Source organism: Astatotilapia calliptera, chromosome 7 (assembly GCF_900246225.1).
Source record: "Astatotilapia calliptera chromosome 7, fAstCal1.2, whole genome shotgun sequence".
Classification (NCBI taxonomy): Eukaryota; Metazoa; Chordata; class Actinopteri; order Cichliformes; family Cichlidae; genus Astatotilapia; species Astatotilapia calliptera.
The window spans coordinates 64737889-64762097 of NC_039308.1; the positions used below are offsets into that span (position 1 = coordinate 64737889).

At 41.3% G+C, this 24209-nt stretch overlaps 2 protein-coding genes across 7 annotated transcripts in view; both read left to right on the forward strand.

Annotated features, from left to right (window-relative positions):
• hipk2 (homeodomain interacting protein kinase 2) overlaps positions 1 to 12835 on the forward strand; it is a 66708-nt gene extending 53873 nt beyond the window's left edge. The window contains exons 8-15 of one of the 2 annotated variants that reach the window (XM_026176599.1): positions 365 to 590; positions 1006 to 1127; positions 3928 to 4058; positions 5014 to 5196; positions 5339 to 5662; positions 6135 to 6379; positions 6492 to 6652; positions 6819 to 12835. In XM_026176599.1, coding sequence (XP_026032384.1) covers positions 365 to 590; positions 1006 to 1127; positions 3928 to 4058; positions 5014 to 5196; positions 5339 to 5662; positions 6135 to 6379; positions 6492 to 6652; positions 6819 to 7283 — 1857 coding nt within the window. In that variant the 3' untranslated portion in view covers positions 7284 to 12835. The remainder of the gene's footprint in view (positions 1 to 364; positions 591 to 1005; positions 1128 to 3927; positions 4059 to 5013; positions 5197 to 5338; positions 5663 to 6134; positions 6380 to 6491; positions 6653 to 6818) is intronic. The other variant, XM_026176600.1, reaches the window with a different exon arrangement.
• Positions 12836 to 13928: 1093 nt separating this feature from the next.
• LOC113027110 (UPF0606 protein KIAA1549) overlaps positions 13929 to 24209 on the forward strand; it is a 35160-nt gene continuing 24879 nt past the window's right edge. For 2 of the 5 annotated variants that reach the window (XM_026176629.1, XM_026176631.1), the window contains exons 1-2: positions 13932 to 14290; positions 14984 to 15274. In XM_026176629.1, coding sequence (XP_026032414.1) covers positions 15142 to 15274 — 133 coding nt within the window. In that variant the 5' untranslated portion in view covers positions 13932 to 14290; positions 14984 to 15141. Of the gene's footprint in view, positions 14291 to 14983; positions 15275 to 24209 lie in introns of all 5 variants that reach the window. The other 3 variants (XM_026176630.1, XM_026176632.1, XM_026176634.1) reach the window with 2 other exon arrangements.

A 24209-nucleotide genomic window follows, 5' to 3' on the forward strand; every position in this document is an offset into this window, starting at 1 on the left:
GGGGTCCGTGCGCTGATCATTCTCTGCTCTGGTGACATTTTGTTCATTGATGGTTGATTATTCTTGGAACTGATTGCACCTCTGCTCACATTCTTTCTTTCCCTCTAATTAATCAAATCAACAGTCTGAATATTTTAAGGCATGTTTAAATCATACACCCAATTTTCTCATTCTTTCATCTGTGGCTCCCTGTCTGTCTCCTTTTGAGCTGGTTGTTGTTTGCATTTTAATGTTTCAGTTATTTTGTTTCCATTGTTCCTTTTCATTTAGCCTTTCTATCCTTGGAGCTCATCCTTTCTTCCCTGTCACTCCCATTAGTACCTCCACTTTCATGATTTTTATTTTGGTCCAATCATTCCTTTAGGCCACCAACCTGGCTCCCTCCTCCACCAACAATGCCACCCTTTCCTTTTCAAGTCCTGATGTCTCCATACTAAACTACCAATCTACACTCTACCAGCCCTCCGCTGCCTCCATGGCAGCCGTGGCCCAGAGGAGCATGCCCCTGCAGCCTGGGGCTCCTCAGCTCTGCGCTGCCCGGCCTGACCCCTTCCAGCAGGCGCTCATAGTCTGCCCACCTGGATTCCAAGGTGAGGAGGTCTTGCAGTCCATAAATTGCATAAATTCAAAAAAATCCGATTTCTGGTCAGAGACAGTGTTTCACTGCACAAACAGTCTTCTTTTACTTGCTTGTCTTTTTGTTTTTCAGCACACAGGCAGTGTCAGTCATAGCATTCAAACTGTGATTCACTGATAACTAGAGGCAATTAATCATTTGCGCAAATTTAATAGAATTATTTTTATTCTTTTCCATAACTGCTGCTTTTTTTAGTTTTTCCTATATCAAACTGAACAGAACGCATACTTGTCAGGCACACTGTGAGCATGTATACCACATTTGATCTTTTGGAATTTATTTTGAAAATACTGTAGCAACATTATTTATAGGTGACAGATTTTCTTGTTTGTTGACATCCTCCATGCTTTTGCTTTATTTATGCACAGGGCTGCAGGCATCCCCTTCCAAGCACACCAGTTACTCCGTGCGGATGGAGAATGCTGTTCCCATAGTGACGCAGGCCCCTGGTGCCCAGCCTCTGCAGATTCAACCTGGCCTCCTTACACAGGTAGGCACTTTTAAGTATCGCAGAAAACGAACTAATAGAGTTTGAATCTTAACAGAGAGAGTGCCTGTCAGGGACATTTATGAACTTTGAACTGTTCACATTCAAACAAAGCCCTCTGCTTTCCTTTTTAATAAGCCTTCACTAAGAATAGTATCTATCGATGGAGGATGGAAATCACTTGATGTTCTTGACCCTGCCCCTGCTGGCAGCTGTTTTTCCTGAGTGCATTCAGGCGAGCTTTCCTGTGCCTTGCTCGCTCTCTCCCTCTCTCTCTTTCGCTCACTTCCTCTCTTCTCTCTCTCCTCTCTTCATCTGCCCCTGCTCTCCTGGAGGCTGAGGCTGCTACGGTCTGATGCACTCAAAGGCAGGAGCCTTTCACACAGAGAAGGCCTTTACCAGAGCCTCCACGGTGGGGCTGGAGCTTTAGCTGTTAATATACAGTTGTTGCAAGTAGCAGAATAACTGTGCATCACTCTCTGCACACAGACAGTAGACCGCTTCCATTGCCACGCCACCTCTTTCCCTATGGAAATTTCCATGAAGGCTTTAAATATCCCTGAGAATCCAGGGAGTTTGAAGCACTCCCTTATCTCCAGTTAATCATGCAGCAGGCAGGCAAGCAGGCAGCAAAGCGGTGTGTATGTGTGTGCACATGCCTGTGTTTTCTATGGTGGGTTAATCTGTCAGATACCAAATGGTGATTAGCTCCACGGCTGCTTCCAAGTCAGGCGCTCCAAATTACAGGCCTCAGAGGATCCTCGGAGGTCAGGGTAAGCTTGGATCAGGCTTTGCATGACCAGAGGACTCACAGCATCGCAAGAATGGGTATCGTGGATATATAAAATAATAACAAAAACGTGAGAGACACGACTTATGTCACAGTAAGGATAATGTCAGTTATATTAATTATCGTATCACGTGTGGCTTGCACATTGCAGCCGTGTTCTGCAGGTGTTCAATATACCCTCTGTGCGCACACATGTTAAACAAAGACAGGCAATAGTTAACGCAAGCAGATGTTTTATATAGGCCAGCAAACAGCACACCTAATAACTGGGTGTGTGGTGTGTGTTTTTCTCTGTGTTTATTCCTTTACTGTGGGGGGTCTCCGAGGCTTAGCGGAGTCGTTTCTTTGCCTCTTGCGTGCGTTCTCCCACCTACCTATGACTTTATCCGCCTACGTTTTAATGTCATCCGTGGACCCTTTGCCAACATCGCACCCTTGCAAGTTTAGCCCCCAAGCACCTATGTGTGCAGACAGAGAGACCAGAGTGAAGGAGGCTCCAAGCAGGGAGGCAGGAAAACCAGCAGGACCTTTATCTGGAGCAGGAATGCAGAAAATGTGGAAACAATTGGGAGTAAGAGCTGGGGCTCTGAAAGCCCTGAGGTGACAAAGGGTTTTCACCCAGGGAGTGTAGGTTGAGGTGGGAGGCGTTTGGGCCACTGATAGCGATGGTAGGCCTTGAGTTGAAAGAAAATGGTCTCTTAACTGGGTTACCATTTCAGGGCAGACAGGCTGGTTACACAACGCAGACGCCTAGTGAGAGAGGGATATAGAGTACCAGGAATGGAGATAGAGAGAGGAGGAGGAGCGGGAGATGGATGGATGTATTAGAAGCCTCTTAATGGCATGTTGATAAAAGACCTTGGATGTGGTCTTAGATGTAAAGACCATCTCCAGCTCCAGAATGTTCCATTAGAGATGTCAGTCATCGGTACACAGACCAGGCAGCTCTGCTAGCCTGCAGATGCCCCCCTGCAGCACTGGACTTTGCAACCTGCCTCAGATGAAAACAATTCAACTGCAACCACACTTCAAAACAGAACGGCTATTTTGTGTTAAAATATGACAGAAACAACCAGATCAAAGCAAATGTTGATGAGAAAATGAAGATAAAGGTAAAAATACAGTCGTCATATGCTTTGCGTGTGGATTTGTGCCTCTTGTTCTCTTTCTCTTCTCTCCGTCTTTCCCTAGTTAAATGTGTGTGTGTGTGTGTGTGTGTGTGTGTGTGCTGCAGCACATAGTGATGCCGTTGTAAATAGATGTGCAAATGGTATTAAAGGAACAATTCATTAGCCCTGACATTAAAGTGCTAATCAATAGAACTGCATTAAACTATTAGGCTTACACACACAGTAACACACAAACGTGTTCAGGCATGCAGGCGCACATACTCATCTTGGCACATCTCGGAGCGTAGCTTGCCTGATAGTCCTCTCGTTCTGCATCAGAAATACAAAGTAGCCTCTTTCAGAGCAGCTTGAATAGATTCTAAGACTTTAATTAGAACATTGGTCAAGTCAAAGACATAATCACACTAAAACCATAAAGACGCATGCATGCATACACTTACTCCGTCATACACGGGCACACAAACAAAGGAGCTGCTGTACATTTTTATTAAGTCCTGGTCTTATCTCTTTTGTCGATGGATGTCTCCTTGAGGCTCGCAGAGTTCACATTCAATGTGCCTATGAGCCAGTTTAAACCATCTGTTACGCACTTTTGAAAAGACGCTGTCATTTATCACGACAGGCTCAAACTAATCGCCAAGTACAACGAGTCTCCTTTGTTCTTATGCTTAAAATGTTGTGTGAACGAGCATTTAAATCCATACAATGTAAAGAAAAAGCGGGACTTCCTGTCCTGTGACATGATTCCTAAAATTAAAAATAAATAAATAAATAATGACTTGGACATGTCGTTACGTGGCAGCTGACTGTTTTTCTTTCTCTCCTTTTTCCTGACCTTTAAATCTTTGTTTACCCTCCAACTCATTTTTCTCTCCTTCTTCAGCAGGCCTGGCCGAGCGGCACCCAGCAGATCCTGCTGCCTCCAGCCTGGCAGCAGCTCACCCACACCTCAGTCCAACACGCCACTGTCATCCCTGACTCCATGAGCAGCACACAGACCCTCGCCAACTGGAGGTGAAGAACAGTGTTTTTTGTTTGCTTTAGCTTTTATTGCTTTGATTTTGCAGGACAATGAATATTGAGGTCAACACTTTTTAACCTACATTTTTTCTCAAGGATTCTATTGAACTAAAAACAAATGTAATAAGCTGACACTTTCAAATCAAAGCACTCATCCCCACTGTCTGTAGCTCAATTTACGGATATTGACAGGACAGATAAAAAAAAAAAGAAATAGTGTATATAGGCTTTAAGAACAAGTAGTCGTTTACGGCTTAAATCAGTCCAAATATGTTATGAAAATATGCATGAGACCAATTCATGAGGAAGCCTGTACTTGTGTGACAAGTCTTCTATCTTCAATTTTATAAGAGCAGATTTACCTCAGGGAGATGGCATATATATGCATGTAGCGAAATCTTATCAAGTATAGCCTGTCACTGTGATGACTTGATAAATGGATGGATAGATGGGAGAATGCAACCCAAGGGAGATAAGGGGGATGCAGGTATATAACGTGTCTGTGTGGATGGCTGCTGCAGCCATGTATGCTCAGATTCATTCTAAGCTGTCCATCTGTGACAAGACAACCCCCTCCCTGTGTCGCCCTCCCTTCCTGTCCAGTGGCAGCTCTGTTGTCCTCAGAGAGACGATTGGGAAAGTGTCGCACTTCCTCTGCAGAGCTATCGCTCCACAGCTGCTGGTGTCAGCTCCTCTGCCCTCCCTCCTTGCTCTCTCTCTCTCATTTATCCCCTTTCCTCCTCCTCTAGAAAAGTTTACTGCTGCCACCTGCTGGCTTAATTAGGAAGTACTTATCCAGTCTTTCTTATCCCCTGGAAATGTCAGATTTGACTGATTGATGTGTTCGTTTGTTTGCTTTAGTATTTCGTACATTGCTAGGATGCTTTACCTGAAGATTCCTTATTGTTTTTAACGTTGTGGTAACATAAAATTGTATTTTAAATTACAGGAATTCCCACCCACATGGCAGCCATTATAATCCCATCATGCAGCAGCCAGCCTTGCTGGCTGGCCACGTCACCCTCCCATCCAACCAGACACTCAATGTGGGAGTGGCACATGTTATGAGGAAGCCCTCAACCAATAACAACTCCTCTTCCAAAAAGAACAAACAGCACCAGATGTCTGGCAGGTACCTAAAGTCTCAGGTCATCATAGATCTTTATAAATCTTCATACTGGAAGCTAACGATTGTTACCAAAGGTCACATCTCCAGCATCTGCTTGTTTTGCCCTCTATAGCCACTCACTCTCTCATCTCTGTCTTTCCTTAAGGAACATGTCAACCAACGAGGTCTCATCCTCTCAAGTGGTGCTGTCTCCACAGCGCTCAAAGCGGGTGAAGGAGAATACGCCCCCGCGTTGCGCTGTGCTACAGAATGGCTCGACCTCTAACTGTCCGCCCACGCAAGGGTGTGGGGGTGGAGGGTGGGGGGCTAGTGAAACAGAGCAGGCTTCCAGCACCACTCGAGACCATCAGCACCAGCACAACGTCCCCAGACAGACGATCGTCATCCCCGACACACCCAGCCCTGCTGTCAGCATCATCACCATCAGCAGCGACACAGACGAGGAAGACGACCACAAACAAAACAATAGGTCAGTGCTGTTTAGCACACTTACAGGTTAGCGTTTGTTGTTACTGTGAATCTTTACTGAGCTTCTCGTGCAATATGAATTTCCCTAATAATCACATCACAAAGGGCTGTAGTCTTAGATCATCCAGGATAAAGACAGCAAAAAACATGGAACACATCTGCTTTAAGTTAGCTGGATGGAGATGTGTTTCCTGGCATTTCGAAGCCAATTTTCTATCATGTTAACAAATGCTAATCTCTTTGATGTATTTTGTGATATGCTATACACTAAAACTAAGTAAAAGTGAAGAAGTCAGAAGGGAATTCAATTTACCCTGCAAACCAACTTCGGAGTAAGGCATTTACATTTATTTGTCAATAAATCCAATTAACATTAGAATGTAGTAACAGTTATTAGCTTCAAATATATTACCAGCATCGATAAAACATTACCAGTAACTGTGTTCTTTCTGCTTCGCTTCTATTTTTCCCAGCTCATCTTCTAAGCAGAGAAAGAATGTCATCAGCTGTGTGACGGTCCATGATTCACCAGAGTCCTATTGCTCCAGCAACAACAGTCCCTATACGGTTGAGTCGAGACCCCCTAACAACAACAGCTATGACACAAAGACCACCATCCTGGACAACTACAACAATGGAAACCCTCGCACCATCATCATCCCCCCTCTCAAAACCCAGAACAGTGAGGTCCTGAATGAGTGTGAGCGTCTGATGCCAGGTAAATGACAGATTTCTTGCAAAACATGGCCTCAATCATTGGATAGATCATCTGTTATGTGTTTATAGCTGCTCCTTTCCAATTCAGCAAATCTGTATCCTTTCCTGTGCAGATGCAATGAACCATCAGAATTCAGCTTACAAGTTCAAATCCACCAATGGAGTGGTGCCGGGCAATAATCACATAGCCGGGGGTGTAACTGGAGGCGGGTCCTACCGACAGCAGCGCTCAGGGCCACACCCCCTCCAGCAGCAGCCTCTCAATCTCAGCCAGGTACAGTGAGAGGGTTCAACTATTGGGAACTTGTTATATTTACTATAACAATAATATCACTCGCACCTTATAAGGTCATATATGGTTCATATCTGATTAGCTTGGCTAAAGAAAGGGGAAAATCCACCCACTGACACTACTTAATCTCTGTCATCCCCTCATTCAGGCCCAGCAGCACATGGTAGCCGAGCGTAACGGAGGACATCGGCGCCAGCAGGCCTACATCACTCCTAACATTGCCGCTCAAGCCCCGTACTCCTTCCATCACAATAGCCCCTCTCACACAGGCAACGTTCACCCACATCTGGCTGCTACGCACCTCCCTAGCCAGCCCCATCTCTACACCTACACAGCTCCTGCTGCTCTGGGTTCTACCAGCACTGTGGCTCACCTGGTGGCGTCACAGAGCTCGGCACGCCACGCGGTCCAGCACGGAAGCTATCCACCAAGCATCGTCCACCAGGTTCCAGTTAGCATGGGCCACCGTGTGCTGCCCTCGCCCACCCTGCACCACAGCCAGTACCACGCCCAGTTCGCTCACCAGGCCTACATCAGCGCCTCGCCCGCCTCCACTGTCTACACTGGATACCCCCTGAGCCCCACCAAGGTGAACCAGTACCCTTACCTCTAGAGAAGACACTGACTGACACTGGAGAGCCTGACCCAGCGCTGCTGCTCCTTTCCTCAGCCTCAGCCCAACAAGAGCCCCGTCAACATCCCCAACATCTTCCCCTCGACCTCAGACGCAAACAGAGACAGAGGAACTTGCAATCCTCCTGAAACTGTCATGTATAACTTGAAGACATAACGACAGAGAGCAAAAGAAAAAAATATGATTCACAGCCTTTCTAGAAGGAAAAGTTTGGAGTTGAATTTTCGAGGGATTCAGTTCAAGAAATTTTGTTTTCTTTTTTTTTTCCTTGAAAGGGCCAGTTTCTGCTTTCATTTGCCTATTCTTTACTTTAATAAGTCTCATTCGTTTTACAGGGAAGCGTGGAGAAGGCCTTTTGAGGCAGCGGATGTTTTCTGGTTTGTTTTTTTTGCTTTTTTATTTCCCCCTTACATTTGGGAAGTGACTGTCGAACAGGGGTTACTGACTGGAGAAATCCCGAGAAATCTGGGAAAAGGTGGAATACGGAAACCTGCTGCTCTTCAAAGAAAAAAAATATTGATGGCCTTGAACTGTCTCAGTATTTCCAAATCACTCGTGGTGTGGGGAGAATAGAAAGGCAACTCCTCCCACGCCACCTCCTCCAGCAGAGGAGGCTTCTGGAAATATAACCAAGAGAAGACAACAAACTTTTTAGTGTATTTATAGATATTTTTCCTTTCTGTTTCACCTTTATGATAATACTTCAATTTTAGGTGTCTTAGCTGGGCCCCGTTCTTAGAATGTAGCAGTCTGCACCATTTTTTTAATACGTTTTTTGTTTTCCCCGGATACCAATAGATGAATTTGTTCCTTTTTTTTTAAATGTGATTGCACAAAGTGGTTATAATAACATAGGCATGTGCAACGTGATTGTCTGTGTGTGCTACTGTCAGCCATGCGTGTGTAGTCCACCTCCTCAAAACCCTCTTCAGTCTTTAGGTTTTGACCATTGTTTCCTCGTAGTGCCTTACAGATATAATGACACAGTTTACTTGGCTTGGATCCTGAAAGCCACAAGAGACTATAGCTATACTTAGAGACACACGTTTCCCTGATTTGACATCCTAATCGGGGCGGTTGTAGCTCTCTTCCAGGTGTAGGCTCAGCCCTTGCTGTTTCTTGTCCTTAATGACAGCGTACCGTAGATGACGAAGATTAATGTCAGAGGTTTTATCACGCCGAGCTTTTTTATTATGTGTGCATGAGATAACTTGCCTGGGGTACTTACCAAAGTCGTAGATAAATTCTTGCTACGTTTGCTGTGGATATTAATGTAAATGTGAAAATGTACAGTATAGCTGTAGCTGTAAACCTCTATCACGGTGGCACCCAAAATGTGGCTTTAGTTAGGATTTTGTTTCTTTTGAACCACGCGAGGGAAACGCGTGTCGTGATCGCAGAGCAACGATATCGGCTGAGTTTTCGTGTACAAGGAATGAGTTACAGTATAATGTTTGAGACTCAGCAGAGGCAGGTTAAGAGCTAGTCCGAGCGAAGGGCCTGACAGAAAGTGATTGTTGCCACGAGGGTGATTCTGTAAGCCTGGCTGCAGCAAAGAGACAGCGTGTTGAGGGTTGTTGAGAGAGGTACAGTGTAGGCATGAGTTAAGGGGCTGGTTGAAAGCATAGGGTCAGTTTAGCAGGGGACCGTGGAGGGCGGGGCGAAACTCTCGATTTTAAATGGGACTAAAATAGGAGCAAGTTGGCAAAGAGCAGGTTGATAGTAAACACTGAGCCCAAGCCGTAACAACATGTCCGAATGGCGTAACATTCGGACATTAATCCTTCTTTTGTTCTTTTCATTTGTTCCTCTTGTTGTTTGTTTCTGCAGCAAAGATAATTGGAAGTTGATTCACGGATGTTTTGAAGGGAACAGAAGGGAAATGTCACAGCATACACCTGGAAGGGCACATTGTGGATGGTTTGTCATCGCTGTCCATTTGTCTTCGAACCAGGTTCACCACAGACACCGCCATGCCAGCCAGACAGGATACCCGAACACTTAGAGAACCAATAGGGCTGTCGCTTTGTGTGTTTGCTGCTTGATTTAATAGATTTCAATTTCTTGTAGCTAATAATAATGAATCTCCTTTGTCCTCTCGAACGTGGGCGCATCAGAACTGCTGGTGATTTAGTGAAAGCCTTCCCCTCTCCTTCATGGTATGCCATAGTACTTGCATTTGAAGTGATTTTTTTTCAACATCATCTTGAACTTTTTGACATGGCTGTAGTACATGTGTTTATTTTTAGAGATTGTTGCAATAATTCTTGTTGATGTTTTATCAGAGCGTGTGCGTGCGCGTGTGTGTTTTTATTATATGTCAGGCTCATTTCTGTTTTATAACCTGGGGGTTGATGTACAGTGATATTTAGTATTTTGTTGAGGTGGTTGCACCTGTGTAAAGTGTTGCAACACTGCTGAAGATGATAAGTGTTGAGTTGACGATGATCCACTGGGGGCCCTTATCGATACGTGCTCGTCTTGAGGATGCCACACCCAGGTTTGAAATCCAGCGGTCCCCCGATGGGCCCCAGAGTGGTCTTTTATCCCGGTACTTTCCTCAAAGCTCTCCCCTCCCCATCAGCTCCAGCATGCAAGCCTCGGGTCCAGGCGCTTAAAGATGTGATTACATAGTATGTTGCTGGTTACGTCGTTCGTTGTCTTTTTATTTGATATTATTTTACCTACTTAATTTCCTCTGGGTCATTGGGGCCTTAGCGCACACACACACACATAAGGGAAGTGATTTTCCATGGAAGTCTTTTAGCTCCTCTGTTATGACACAAACTACTGAAACATTCCACTGTTTTGAGGGAATTTGGCATTACCCACGCTACACTGCTGTCCAGACCCCACTCCCCCACTCTTTTCAGGATGGGGCTAATGTTGACACACTCTGACTCTTTTGCTTGTCCCACCAAAGACTTTTACAGATCGATCATGTACAGCACAGCACAGTACAAGCAATCCTCCACAGCATTGCAGACAGGCAATAACTTCTGGTCTCATCTTTAAATGCTTTACAAGTGCTTTTGAGGACATGTTGTTTCACCACCATGAAATGTATATGTGTGTACAACGTACGAATGCACGGGGAGGATTTGGCATACTTCTTGCAAACAGCACAGCTATTTGTTTCTGGACATTTAACCATTAGAAGAGCTGCAATGTGTTTGAAAGCTTTTGTTTTTTTAATGTTTCACTTTGATTTTTCCTCATATTTGGCCCCTGTTTAGATTAAATCAATAATTGTCTAAAATGATCAATTTTTCTGTTGTTGATGTTGTAGCTTTATTAGCAGTGTAAGAAAATTAATTTTAAAGGTTGCCATTGAGGAGACTGGCCGGTTAATTATTATGGAAATAATCAAAAATATACCAAGTATACCTTTAAAAGCGTGGTCACCTGCACAAAATGAATGTAATATGTGACCTGTGAGTGAAAGGCAATGGCAGGAATGGCTTTAGATCTTTCTCCGTGGGTGACCATTAGTTTCATTTCGACACCATTTGTGGCCATGCATGATGCAATAACTAAACATTTGTTCTCCAGCGAGCTCCCACATGAGACTAATTATGTAAAGTTACCGGTATCGCGAGTTGGGGATATTGAATAATCGCTATTTTCTCAAATCAAACAAACACGGTGAAAAATAACTTGATGTGTACGAAACATTTGTCTATCGTTCAGTTTCACTTAACCAATGTTTTGTGTTTTCTATGAAAAAAGAGGGGAATAAGAATATGAGCATTAATGTAGATCGAGTGACCTTACAATTACCAAAATGTGCTTAAGTAGAGTATAAAAATGTTTTCTGTTGCTGTGGTGAGTGTAGCCTTCCCAGCAACAACTTTATTCTTAAGTACTGCCTTCCAAATAACCAATAATACCTCCAAAGCTTTAAGGTGACGTTTAAATTAGAGAAAACATAAGGCAGCATCTTTCTCTCTCTCTTTATGAAGCCTGGCATTCTCCTGAGATACACTCAAACTTCCACTTTTGCCCACGGTGTCATCTCACATACTCGTCGTCCCGGAGCTTTGGAAACACTGAGAAACATTCCTGCGAGCGCGGCGCACGCAGTGCTACATTAGTCTTCTTCGAACAAACTCCTCCAAGCTGGCTCGAAGCTTAGTAAGCGAACAAGCAACCTGCAACGTCAAATCACACGCTTGTACGTCATTTGGCAAAGTCACAGCTGCTTCCCAAAGTACAAAGGAGTTTAAGGACAGGTGTTAGGTGGATAAATCACGTGCTGATGAACTATTCTGTCACCAGGAAATTCATAATCTAGTTACACGAGCATTCTTGAAGCCCTTTTGTATGTTTTTGTTGTTGTTTTGTTTTATTTTTTGGTTTTTAATATATATTTGTTATGGGGATCTGCTCCTTTTGCTGGCTATTCTTTGGGGGAATTCAGGGTAAGGTGGTCAAGGTTTGATGCCGTCACTGACACTGGCGTCAAGTTATTGAAACTTAAAAAAGTGATTTCTTTACGTACTGAGTTAAAATTCATTTGATCTGCACCAGCCGATTACCCCAATCTGCAATCTTATGAGATGTTGGGGTCCACATTGAAGAACTTTAAACATTTGGGTTATTTTACCGGAATACTTGGTAGACCAAAGCTACTACATTCAAAGATGGATTTCCTTGTTTGTCTTAATCTTAGGATCACAGTCCCTTTTGGGATCCTTGGTATAATCAAATTATAATAATCAAGTTATAGTAGTTTTAAATAACTACTCGCACAAAGAAGGCGATAATTCAGTTTGTTAACATTTTCTAAAGACCTAAGAGCGCGTCAAACCCTGACCCCCTTTTGTGTCCATTGCTGTATGGTTTATCAATGGTGTAAAATCTCATTCTTTGTCGATGAAGCTAATGTGTGCTGCAGTATTTCCTAGTATACTTCTCTGTTTATTGTCTTTTCTTATTTACTTTGGTTTATTGGGGTGTGATGTCTCATTATTTCAATCTGTTGACGTAGCGTTCAATGTATACCCTGTTCCTTAGCCTAATATTAAGTATGTTATGAGAATGGATATTTTACTGGCTTTATAGAATGTTTAAATAAATATAATAATGACAATAAGAAAAAGGATTAATTAAACCTCCTAACAAGTTGAGTACTTGCTACTAAGCGCTTGTGTTACCATTATGATGTCGTGTGCTTCTCTTAATCATTTTCGTTGTAGAAAAATGGAGTGAATTTATATTAGGCTTCGAAAAAACTAATGATAGCATTGTAAATTTTACAGGAGGATTTTAACAGACAAACAGCTTCGTCAAATAGAAGAATATAGTTATTTTAATTGTCCTCTTTACTAACTGTAGGGTGACAAGGGGCTCCCGTTGTGGTGAACTATGTTATAGCTTGTTATTCACTGTTACTTTTGATCATTTTTTCGGTCTCCGAGGTGAATCGAGTTATTAATGAGAATTTGTATGCTCACATATGCATATTGTATATGTGTAGAAATGTAATCACACTTTGTCTTGGATTTACATTAAACTGTTAAGTCACAGCATCGGTCTCCTGTTGTCTACTGTGGGGTATATGTGTGTGCATGAGTTAGGCTCATTCTTTGCACCCAGCATACTGTCTCTTGCAAAACCTCAGAATGAAGTGCAGTTTGACTGCAGTGTGTGATCTAGAATTAATTAATTAAAATGTCTGGGCATGGCTTATTGTGTATTACAATTAAACCAACATTTTATGCACAAGTTTGAAAGAAACATTTCATGTCATGCACTATATACAAAATTGGAAACCAACTTCCAGTCTGTAAAAAACATATAAAAGAGATTTTTTTATTTATTGCCTTATTTTATTTCACAGTTGTAAATGGTTCAGGCAGAGCCCATTTTATACCATATAATGTGTAAGGTCATCATAAATTTACACATTTTTGAATCTGCACACAAGCTACAGCTGTTATATCAATGTGGTAGTATAATGTAGGTCTTAGTATTCTCTGAAAACAATGAAGTCTCACCTTTTAACCATTTAAACTACTTTATTTTGCTCATTAGCTACACGCATACATTTTATGGAGATTAAAACACCATAATGCTACTACGTCACGTTAGGTTTTTCACGACATTTTCATCCACTGACCACAGCAAGAGTCAGAGAGAAATAAGTAAAAAGAAACTGCTTTAACATCGGCAGCACTGGCTACACACAACACCATCACCAGGTGGCGGTGTTCGCCATGATGTTCACTTAGAAACTTGCGCTGACGTGATCAGGTATGCTAATCACCTCCATTTATTTGCAACCACAAAACTCTGCAATGGGCAACGTTTACACGCTGCACCACTGGGCCCCGTCTTTGCCAGAAGGATATTTATTTTATCTTTACATAGAGCATTAACTTGTTTTCAGAAATGTGTTAAATAGCAACAGAAACAAACGAATTAATTGTTTGATCCTTCAAAGTCTCACCACCATAAAGATAAGACTCAGGCTTGTAAATGTAATGTTAACTGATCTGCATATAATTACATATTAGGGTAATAGAATATTTTTCGTTTGAACTCAGTAGCGGAAGAAGGTCAACTCTATACAGCCAATAAAAATATAATAGCTATACCTTGGGGTGAGTGCATCAATGCGTGAGGTTGCCGTGGAAGCCGCAGACGCCTCCTGACGAAGACCAACCTAATGTTTAAAAGGCCACCGTGACAGAAAAGAGGCTGAACCAATGGGAATACGCCTTAGCAAATTAGAAACTAATCAGATCTGTCAGAGGGCGGGGCTATCCCAATCCTCGGGACGAGAGAAGGTAACTGTTACCAAAAGAGTGTCAGATGAAAGCCAGTCGCCAGTTCGTGCACACCACGTATACACTGCAAAAACTTCAAAGGCACGCAGGTGGGCACGAGGACGTTAATGACAGAGCTCCACACAGCATTTCATCCAAGGATATCCTCTCCTCACGCTCACAAAGGAACTGATAGAGTTGGAGCTCCCTTTCTTGGTAAGTCTGTGTGCGCAGCTATGAGCTGGCTTACAGGAATGGCAGGGGGCGAATTGAGAAGGAAAAATCGCTTTATGTATGCACTGAGCGCAAGCTTTGGGATATATCATCAAATTATTTTGGCTAGGCAGCGTTTAGCGTTTTCCTGTCAGACTCAAACGAGGGATGGAACCTGCTTTGTCTAGCTAAATGAAAAGCCACATGACCATTAAGCTTGCAAGTAACGGGACGGGATGTAGGACAAGAGACTACTGTATCATGATAAGACCCGCTGTGAGAGCGTCTTAAAGCCAGCCATACATCCGAGGGATGAGGTCTGTGCTGGATCGTCTTTTGCTTTTTTGACCTCCTTACAGATTTGTTCCCCTTATAGGGAGTAAGTTGCTTTGTTTTGTTTATTTGATGGGATAATAGTCGCTGTTTTCACGACCAATTTGGCCATGAGTGTGAAAACTGCAGGATAAATAAGGGAAATACTCACTTTTTATCAACGATCCAGGGCATGGATAAAAGAAAATGTGTTGCTCCAATCATCCAATGATATCTGTTATTAATGTTACCCTAAAATTGCAGGTTTGAAATGATTTAAGTAGTTTTCACTTGTTCTTCAGCTTACTGGGGGATTCTTAAGTTAACACAGTGATACTCAAGCAGGCTGTTCTTAAATGTCTCACTGTTGCTTCTTTTCAACAGTTTTTCTCCACTACAAAGACATGTGATGGAATAAGGGGCCTTAAAGTGAAGAAGAGCAAACTAAGGCGCTCGCAAAAACCTAACCTGCGATTGTCTTTTTGGAGTGAATCTTCTCTCCTTAACCGGATGACATGCCTTGACTCGACACCCACCGTACCATGGCAGGTTTAGTCTCCACTGTGTGTTTGGTGGTGATGCCCAAAGCTCTCATGCACACCCACAGCCAACGTGCTGCGCTTCTGGTGGTAACGGTGTTGTTAATAGTGATTGCAGCTGACTTACCTGGCGCAGGTAAGAGAACACTTTTCTTTTTTTGCTGACTCACACAACATGATCCACTAAGTACCTTGTGTTACATAAGTGGCACGGATCAATATCGTGTCCAACATTCAGGTAGCTTTGAGGAACAGCATTTAGAAATAATATTCCAATTGAGTTCAAGTTGCAAATAAAAATCGAATCGGCACACGTTAATGTTTATTTCAGATTAAGAACGCTACAAGGAGTGTATCTGGGATTCTTTTGATGGTTAGATTTGCAAATTCTAAGTCTTTTTTTGTGATTTTCACTTAATCTAACTGAATAACTGCATTAACCTGAAAGCAAATGTCAGTATTTCACACACATGTTGTCTCTTTTTGTGATACTATTGTGTTAATGTATCCATGATCCATTCTGGGTGCAATCAAGATCTTTATCTTGATTGGTTTGCTTCTGGTATAGCTTACGCTTGCTCATCCTGATGACTGGTCAGAGAGAAATAGGAAGCCCCGAGGCATTAGTCAGTTTCTCTATATAATGTGTTCATTGTTACAAATATGTGCTATATTTTAACAATATCTGACAACTGTTATAACCAGTCACATCCAGGCGATGCCTTTTTTGTGGGCCATTGAACAGCGTCGCTCATGTAGTTGGGGGTTGTTATTATTACAGGCCGTGTATAAGCCAACTTAACCAGTCAGCTTCCAGTCATAAGCTTGCTTTCCTTAAGTGTAAGCCACTATTGCTAACCTTTTTCCTTAAAAAGGGCCTTAATGACAAAGTCATGAGCCGTTTCATAGAAATATACATGAATTCGTTTTTATTTGTCACTTCATTTGTGGAAACAGCTTCTGTCTGTTAGTTCGCTTCGGTGTGAACTTACCACTGTTATGATTTTCATGAGAACAGGGCTTTCTGCCCTGATGCAGTCACACTGAAGACTACACAGACACATCCTTGAATCAGAAGTGACTCAGTTCCTCTTGTACACAGAGTCTGGGGTTAAACCAACTTCCAGTAACTGTAGAAAGAGAAAGTGTCTAAACCCTCCGACTTGATGGGTGCTTTGTCCGGGCTTAATTTTATTGATAGTGACATTATCCCACTAACACACTGGCCAGTGAAAAAGACCGTGTTTAGAGGGTAGCCAAAAACTCATGATATTGGATGGTAATAGGATTATGTATTAAATGCCTGGGTGAAAACCTTGTGCAGGAAATTAGGCATTAGCGAGTCTTGAACTCACACTTGTTTGATAACACCTCCATTCGCAGCTTTTTAGCGCAGGCTATCAGCCATTTGTTATATTGCAGTTTTTCTCAGCGTGTAGCTAAAATACTATCAAATCATTTGGTAAAGCACGACATCTGATTGCAAGTTTGATATATTGACATCTGTGTTATTTGCATTTGATTGTCATTTTTAATTAGCATTCAGAGATGAACATGTTTCTTGTGATAGCCTTCTAAAGGATACGCTAGATATACGTCGATGGTTTAACATCTATTTGTTTATGGTTAAACATTTTAAGGCTGTTTTGTTTGTTTCTTTTTTTGTTTGTTTTGTAAGAATTCACCTGTTTATTTTCTCATTTATTTAGCAAGTGGCTAATTCTGTGGAAAATACTGATCAAATCTGAAAGTTTCTTTTTAGATTTTTAAATCTTATTTCAGATCAAACGTTCAAAATTTGTTTTTGTTTTTTTAGAATTAACATTTTTGGTTTTCATGGCAGAACAGAGGAAGTAAATAACAACACCAGCAAAAAAGTAACAGCATTCATTATTAGCCATTTTCATCCTTCATGTCCTATATTTTGATAAATTGGTATTGATGATGATGCTGACTAAATAAGACCCTTTCAGGAGCATCTTATAGACACTTCTCCTTTAATTTGGACAAATCTCAGGCAGCTGCTAAATCTTCCACAGTAGCCTGTTTCATTTTAAGCATTTTCCATTTTTTTAAAAATCAACATTATGGCAAAATTTTATTTGTTTACTTATTTATTTTGAAAAGTGAAGTTAGGAACTCAGCATCTTGTAGAGCCCCCTGAGGAGGAAGGACTTTGGTTCCTCTCATTAGAACTTGTGATTCTGCAGATAAAGCAGAAATGGTATGGAGTATAAGAACTAGCTCTGCTAGTTATCCTTCTAGTTGGATTGGTACAGGTACCTGCCCACGTTCAGGCTGCCTACTACAGAGCAGTCTTATTTTTTGTGGAATGTAAAGTTGTTTTTATCTTGTGACTAAAACTCAAACAAATCTTTGTAAAAGTATTTAAATAAATATTGAAAAAGAAAATGAATAGAATTCAGCAATAGGAATTTTTGGATATTTGTTGGTCTGATAGCAGAAGTGCAAAATAAGGTCTGATTAATATACATTTGTACATTGTGTTAGGTGTGTAATACAAAAATATTGCTGCTTTGTTGAAAGGAAAGTTTCTTTTACACAATTAAGAGGTGTAACCATTGCTGCTCATACAGCTACTTTAATGTCAGATACACTTTCTAGCTCTTATCTGGTGACACGAGGCTGTAAAATACGTACTCGTTATCCTGCACTGGGAACTAAAATGCTTGGAATAAAGGTTCTGTTCTTCAGTTGTAGTCTGTGATTGTGAGATCACACATTTTGCTCATGGTCTTCACCCATCACTGTTCACTTCACTTTGTTCATCAGCAACATGACAGCTTTCCAAGTTTCCGTAGTCTGTATCAACACTGATGTCACCAGTCTAACAGCTTTCCTCTTTCAGTTTCTGGGTCAAATAGAGCATGGCGACCGACGTCTTATTGTTCCTCCAGACCCAACACCACACAGGAGACCCATGTCCTGACTTCTGTCAGGCTTCTCCTCTTAACAGTTTCTGTTAAAGAAATAGTTCGGCATGTAAATTTCATATCTGAATTGAAAAATATGGAAGATGCTGTTCGAAACTTATAAAATGCCCTTGAAATTTTACCTCAGCAGTACCTCTCTCTCTCTCCACACCACAATCCCTGGCAAGTTCAGCATAGAAAGCTGCAGGCCAGCAAAGTCCTGTCTAATTACCAGTGTAGTCTGTTTCCATGTGAAATGCGATCTGTGTGGGATGACAATATGGGCATTCATTATTCATTAGAGCTGGAAGCCAGTTGCAGATCAATGGTTAGAACCTATCAAAAGCCAAACAATGGGTACTTTTGCACTCACCAGGCCTGGAGGCCGAGCACAACGAGCTCCTGGGAAGCAGCCAGTGGCCGACCTTGCCTACTCACTAGCCTCTCCTAGCATTATTTGGCTCTGCTGAGCGTGGTAGAAGCTGGTCAAGAGACAGCGAATGATGTGACACTGACGACTATTTAACTCAAGTCTACAGTGTTATTATTAACGTCATTATTTCTCTCGATAATCGTGTCTGATAGCACGTATACACATCACAGTTATGATATAGTCGGCTGTTCTGCCAATGGCTGCACTCGAGTTTGTGTAATCTTTTCCACTTGCCTGCTATTACCTGCATCTTGCTCGTGGGTTGTGATGTTGAAGGTGCCATAGTCTGGCCCATGAATGTACATCTGGTAGTGATTTTGTGTACCCTTTTTTTGGTGGGGGTTACCAAGGCAATTTTCCACCAGAGTATCACGAACCTACACAGCATCTTATTTAAAAAAAGACTAGTTGATTTTTGTTGTTTGTTTTTTGAAAGCCAGACATTATTACTTATTAATATTGTGTTAGGATTAGATTTTGCCCATTTTTTGGAGCAGATATATTCAAATAGTATAAAACAGAATTATAATAGCTGCAGTAATATTATAGGAACTGTCTGTTTGCTATTGACTTCCTTCCTTCCATATGTGATTATTAGCATAATATTTATTAAATTCAGCACCAAAGCAAACATTGCATTCTATCCAGTTCAATATTCTGTATTCTGCTTTTTAAAGATTAGATTTATCTGCAAAAGTTATTGGTTACAGAAACACAGAGTTGTAAAACTTTCATTATTAAATACATTTCCCTGACTTTGCCTACAGTTTCTTATACTAACAGTCTGCCAGTGTCAGGAGCTTAAAATGTGCAATGCAGAGTTCATAATTTGACAGGAGGCCACATTGAGGCCATATTGCGCTGAGCCCAAATCTGCTCTGATGAGCTGCAGCTGATTATTTATATATTTATCAGAGCAGATGGCTCGGTTCAGCACGGCCTTCTTTCAGCTTCTCCAGGCTAAATCATTTTGTTTTGGCCCTTTCAGGATTACTGCACCCACTTAGAAGCCAAACAGTAAGCATTTGACCAAACCCTTCAGACAAAATTAGTTATTTGAAAGCAGCTTCCTACGAGCTTTATAGGGAACTTAACCTCGCCCAGCAGACAGTGTTTGTTAATCCAGAACGTAACGTCTGAGAGTGTAATGAGACAAAATAGAAGAGGCTGCTGACTGATACCTTCCAGTCTTTAAAGAAAATCAAGACTTTAAAAGTGAATGAGCGTGTCCAGATTTCAAGTTAAATATTCAAATACATCATCATAACCTCCTTCTCTATGGTGAACCCATCTCTTTTTTTATGCCCACCTTGCTGTTGTCTTAAAAACAAGTATTCCCTCAGGAAAAAGAAAACAAAAACAAAGGTCACATTAATATTTGATGGTATTTTAAGTGCAGGCATGACCCCAGTCAGGTCTCATGTTCATTTTTGGTCAAATCAGAACAGTCTCTCTAACTATGAAACTTAATGTTAAGTTTCATTTATTTCCTTTATTTGACTCTCGTCGGTAACTGTAACATTTGTATCTGGTTTCTGTTTATAGGCCGTACTTTGTTGATTTAAGTCTGTTCTTTAATCTTCCGCTGCTTGGTGTAAGCTGACTTCAACAAGTGTCTGCAGTGCATAAACTGTGTGTTTATAATAAATGTACCCTCTATAGCTCTGAGATTTGGGTTTTTTCTGTCAGGGGAGCTTCTTTAGTTTTGGCAGAGACACTGATCTAATAGAACTCTGCTGATAAAAACAATTAAATCTTTCCCATCCTAAAAGCTTCCCTGATAAACTAAACGTCAGCACTGATTGTATGACTGCTCTCAACATACACGGCTCCTGCCAACTGAAAAGCGCCAGTCACGCAACGGGCTGAGCTGAAAACAGAACCATGTGTGGGGGTGTAGTTAACATTAATGCTAAAAAGACCCTTTCTTCTGTCCTCTTTCCCCCCCGAATAATACTGCCATTAAATTACTTTCTTTTTTAGCAAAAACGAATCTGGCAAACACAGGAAATTGTGCTGTTATAGCACTCCTTCACTGGTATCTCAAGTTTCTTGGTTTAAATAGACATATGTGCTTGCATGGATTAATGTCTATGCTGTGTGTGTATTTACAAACACATCTTTGTGTTGCTATTTGGCTGATTCATATTGTTTAAGTAACCGTATTCCAGTAATTGGTTCCTATAAAATTTCCCTGTAAAATCAGCTCTGACCAGTACAGCAGGACCACATATCTTTGTGGGATAATTGTAGATTTTTATTAGTTTTTTTGTATAAAGACTCATGTTACTTTCCTTTAGTGTGGACTGTTTGCTGAGTCTCTTCCACTCAAAAATATGCATACTCATCCTCGTCGACTTGGATTAAAGCAGATGGAGACAGGAACGCATTAATTATTATTTTCGGCTCCTGAAAATGCCCTCGCAGACATGCTTACGTCTGTCACTTCTTACATCCCGAATCCTATTTTTCTGGAGCACCGAGTCATTGCATTATTCCCTCTTTCTGTTTATATGTGAGCACAGTGTCTCGTTGAATAAAGGAGACAAGTGAAAGGTATTTTCTCTGATTCTGTTCCAGACGTCAACAAGAGTGCTGTTTGCTGACAGGCATTATTAGGTCCCCTCTTTGGGCCTTGGGATCTGTTTTCATGTGACGACAGGAATGTCAAAATAACATTTTTGCTAGCAGTATCGGTTTGTTTTAATTATTATGAGCTTCAGCATTGTGTGTGTGCAGTACAATTATAATGGATTGGGTTTGCCACTTTTTTATAAATATCTTTCTTAGTTTACATTATACATTTTTAATAAAAAACAATGTGGAAAATGTAAAAGCATAATTCTAAAATGCATTTTTCAGTCTATGTGAGCCTCGAGTCTGGCTGAGTAAAGGAGACCAGTGAAAGGTATTTTCTCCGATTCAGTTCCAGCGCAGTGCTGTCTGCTGAGAGGCATTATCAGCTCTTTGTTTGGGCCCTGGGAACTGTTTTCATAAGCAGACACCGAAGGCAAAATCACATTTCAGCTTACTTGGAGGATTTCCTTTTTGTGTGTGTGTGTTCATGATGTAGGCTTTACTATTGTGTGTGTGTAAAGTACAGTTATTGTACGTTGTTATCTTTTCTCCTTTTTACACTTTTACTCTGTAAACTTAATTCAAAACAGAGAATCATTCAAATTTGCAATCACTCAAAATTCCTTAAAATTATGTTTATCTGACGGTTTAAATTAAAATGCTGCATAAAATATTTAAACTTTTATCGCTGCATCATGCTCGTACAAATCAACCGGCTTTTTGTGCGGTTTGGCTAAAATGGATAAATGTGTAATCGATTATGCAACCTGCACACTGGTCACTGGTCTGATGCTACTTAAAAAACTTGAAGTAGGTTCTGCCTTGAGTGCAGTCTCTTCTGTTTTTGATTGGAGGGATTTTAGAGAGGATCATTACATCAGCCACCATCGGTAATAATCCCTCTCTTGTCAGAACCTTTTTTACATGATTGCTGGCAGTCGTTCAACCCCAGAGCTGCCTGTATAAACGGAAGCTGAACAAACCATCCAGATCACAGAAAGAGTGTTATTTTTGTGCCATCACTTGCTTGAATATGGAAAAGTTTTCACTCAAGCGCCTGTTGTTGATGAAAAGCAATCAGCAGATTCTGTATGTTAAATTAGAATAGAATAGAATAGGACAGTCTTTATTGTCATTGTACATGTACAATAAAATTGTGGGTGCTCCACACCAACTGTGCAGGTATAAAATACTGCGCAATTTATCTGTAAGGTCAGTGCTTAATCATTTCACAGGCAGGCCGAGCAATGAGCGGCCAGCCGAGTGTGACGCGCTCCTCTTTCAGGGAACAGGTGGTAGCGCACGATAGCCTTCTAGTCCATTGTTCATTTTTTTTGCGCTCTGTAATGTTAGCCCTAACTCGGGCTGCTGTCTGTCACACTGAGCCGAGGGTGTCATCAACGATTAGCCTTCAAGTATGTAGACTGTGCATATTTAAGTATTACAGATAGACAGTCAATTTTTTGTATGTTTGTAATTCAGCTTTTGCATGTTAGTGTTGTTAGATTTGTTCTAATACATCAGTAATTAAATGTTGGCTGTCCATTTTCCTTCATCCCGTCTTTACTTACCACCGTGATAATTATCATCATCACCATCGCCGACATCTCTGCAGTTATCATTGTTATCATCATTCTCCTGTCAATCATTGTTTTTGTGTTAGATGTTTTTGTCAGTAATCTGTTCTTGGTTAATAATCACAAATGTGACTGTATATGAAACACTGTGTCGCTGTAATGGTGTGTTGAAATGAGGTGACAGTTTGAGGTCTTGTTTAACAGCGTGACCTCAAACATCAGCATTGTTGTCCAACATGCTCTTATATAAAGCTTGTCTGCACTGTCTTTGCTTCTTGTTTTATATATCTGTAGCTCCAAACATCTTTTTGTTCACAGCCAAATGAGTTTGACTTAATTAAGAGTTATTTAGCAGTTAAAATAGCATCTTTCTCACAGTTACCTATAAAAGATTTGCTGCCACTGTAGAATGACTTTCATTTCTCTGCTGTGTTCTCTGTAGAGACTAGATGACTAGATGCCGCGAGTCCTTCTATTTTAGTGTTTCTCCTGTTATTGTGTGCTCAGTGCAGTGTACACATGCGTCTGCCCAGCTGTGTGTTACATCCCTGTGGGTTCAAAGATTTGGCACAGAAACCAAGAATCTTGGAAAATGTGCAAGACAGACTAGCCTTCACAGAAGAAAGACTTGGCTTTTCTTTTCCAAGTCCTTTCCAGCATGCTCTGTTATGCTAGCATGTTGACTTGATTAAGGTACCAGCGTAGGTTATAATTAAGCTACGAGATTTCTCCTGGGCCAAGCCAGAGGCGTCTGCTTGTATGACTCGATGCAGTAAATTGAAGATGATGGCCCCAAAATGCATTCATTTTTGTTGATGTTTTTGCTAAGCGATCTGCACTAGCGCTGTTAAAAATAGTCTTCTCCCTTAGCTTATTCTGTGGCTATTTTCAAGAGTGCATGATTCTGCAGAGCGTCTGTGAACTACAAAAAGCAGCAGCCTTTGCAGCTGCTGCTGAGTCACTATGTAGAGGCTGTTGGTGGCTAGCTTCTGGCAATGACAACAATGGTGCCTTTGAAGTCTTGCTCTGTTCAAGACCTACTTTCAGTGACAAATTTAAGACTTACAGTCTGCACCAAGTTTATTGAAAAGAGTTTGTTTGTAAGGCTCAGTGCAGACGTGAGCCTTGCATCAAGTCATTTAGCTATCCATAAACCCAACAGCATTAATAAACATATCATTTATTTATTGTACACTAAGTCATCCGGTCTCTGATTATCTGTGGTTTTTTTGTTGTGATGATTTTCCGCCATAAACTCGTGAAACAAAGACATCTTCATTTTTATAACCGTGTTTTTCAGTCAGTTCAGTCAGTGGACAATTAAATCATCACAACAGATAAACAGCTGCCATTAACACTGGTAAAATCATTTGATTTGATAATAGGCCACTATTAGCAACAAGGCTGGTAATGGATAATAGTTATGTTTAACTGACATTGTTAAATTCTTGCACAGTGTTAGTAAGACTGCCATGCATTAAGGTTGGTGAAACATATTTGGGTATATGAAAGAGGCAAACATATGCAGATAAGTGTAAAACATCTATTTTC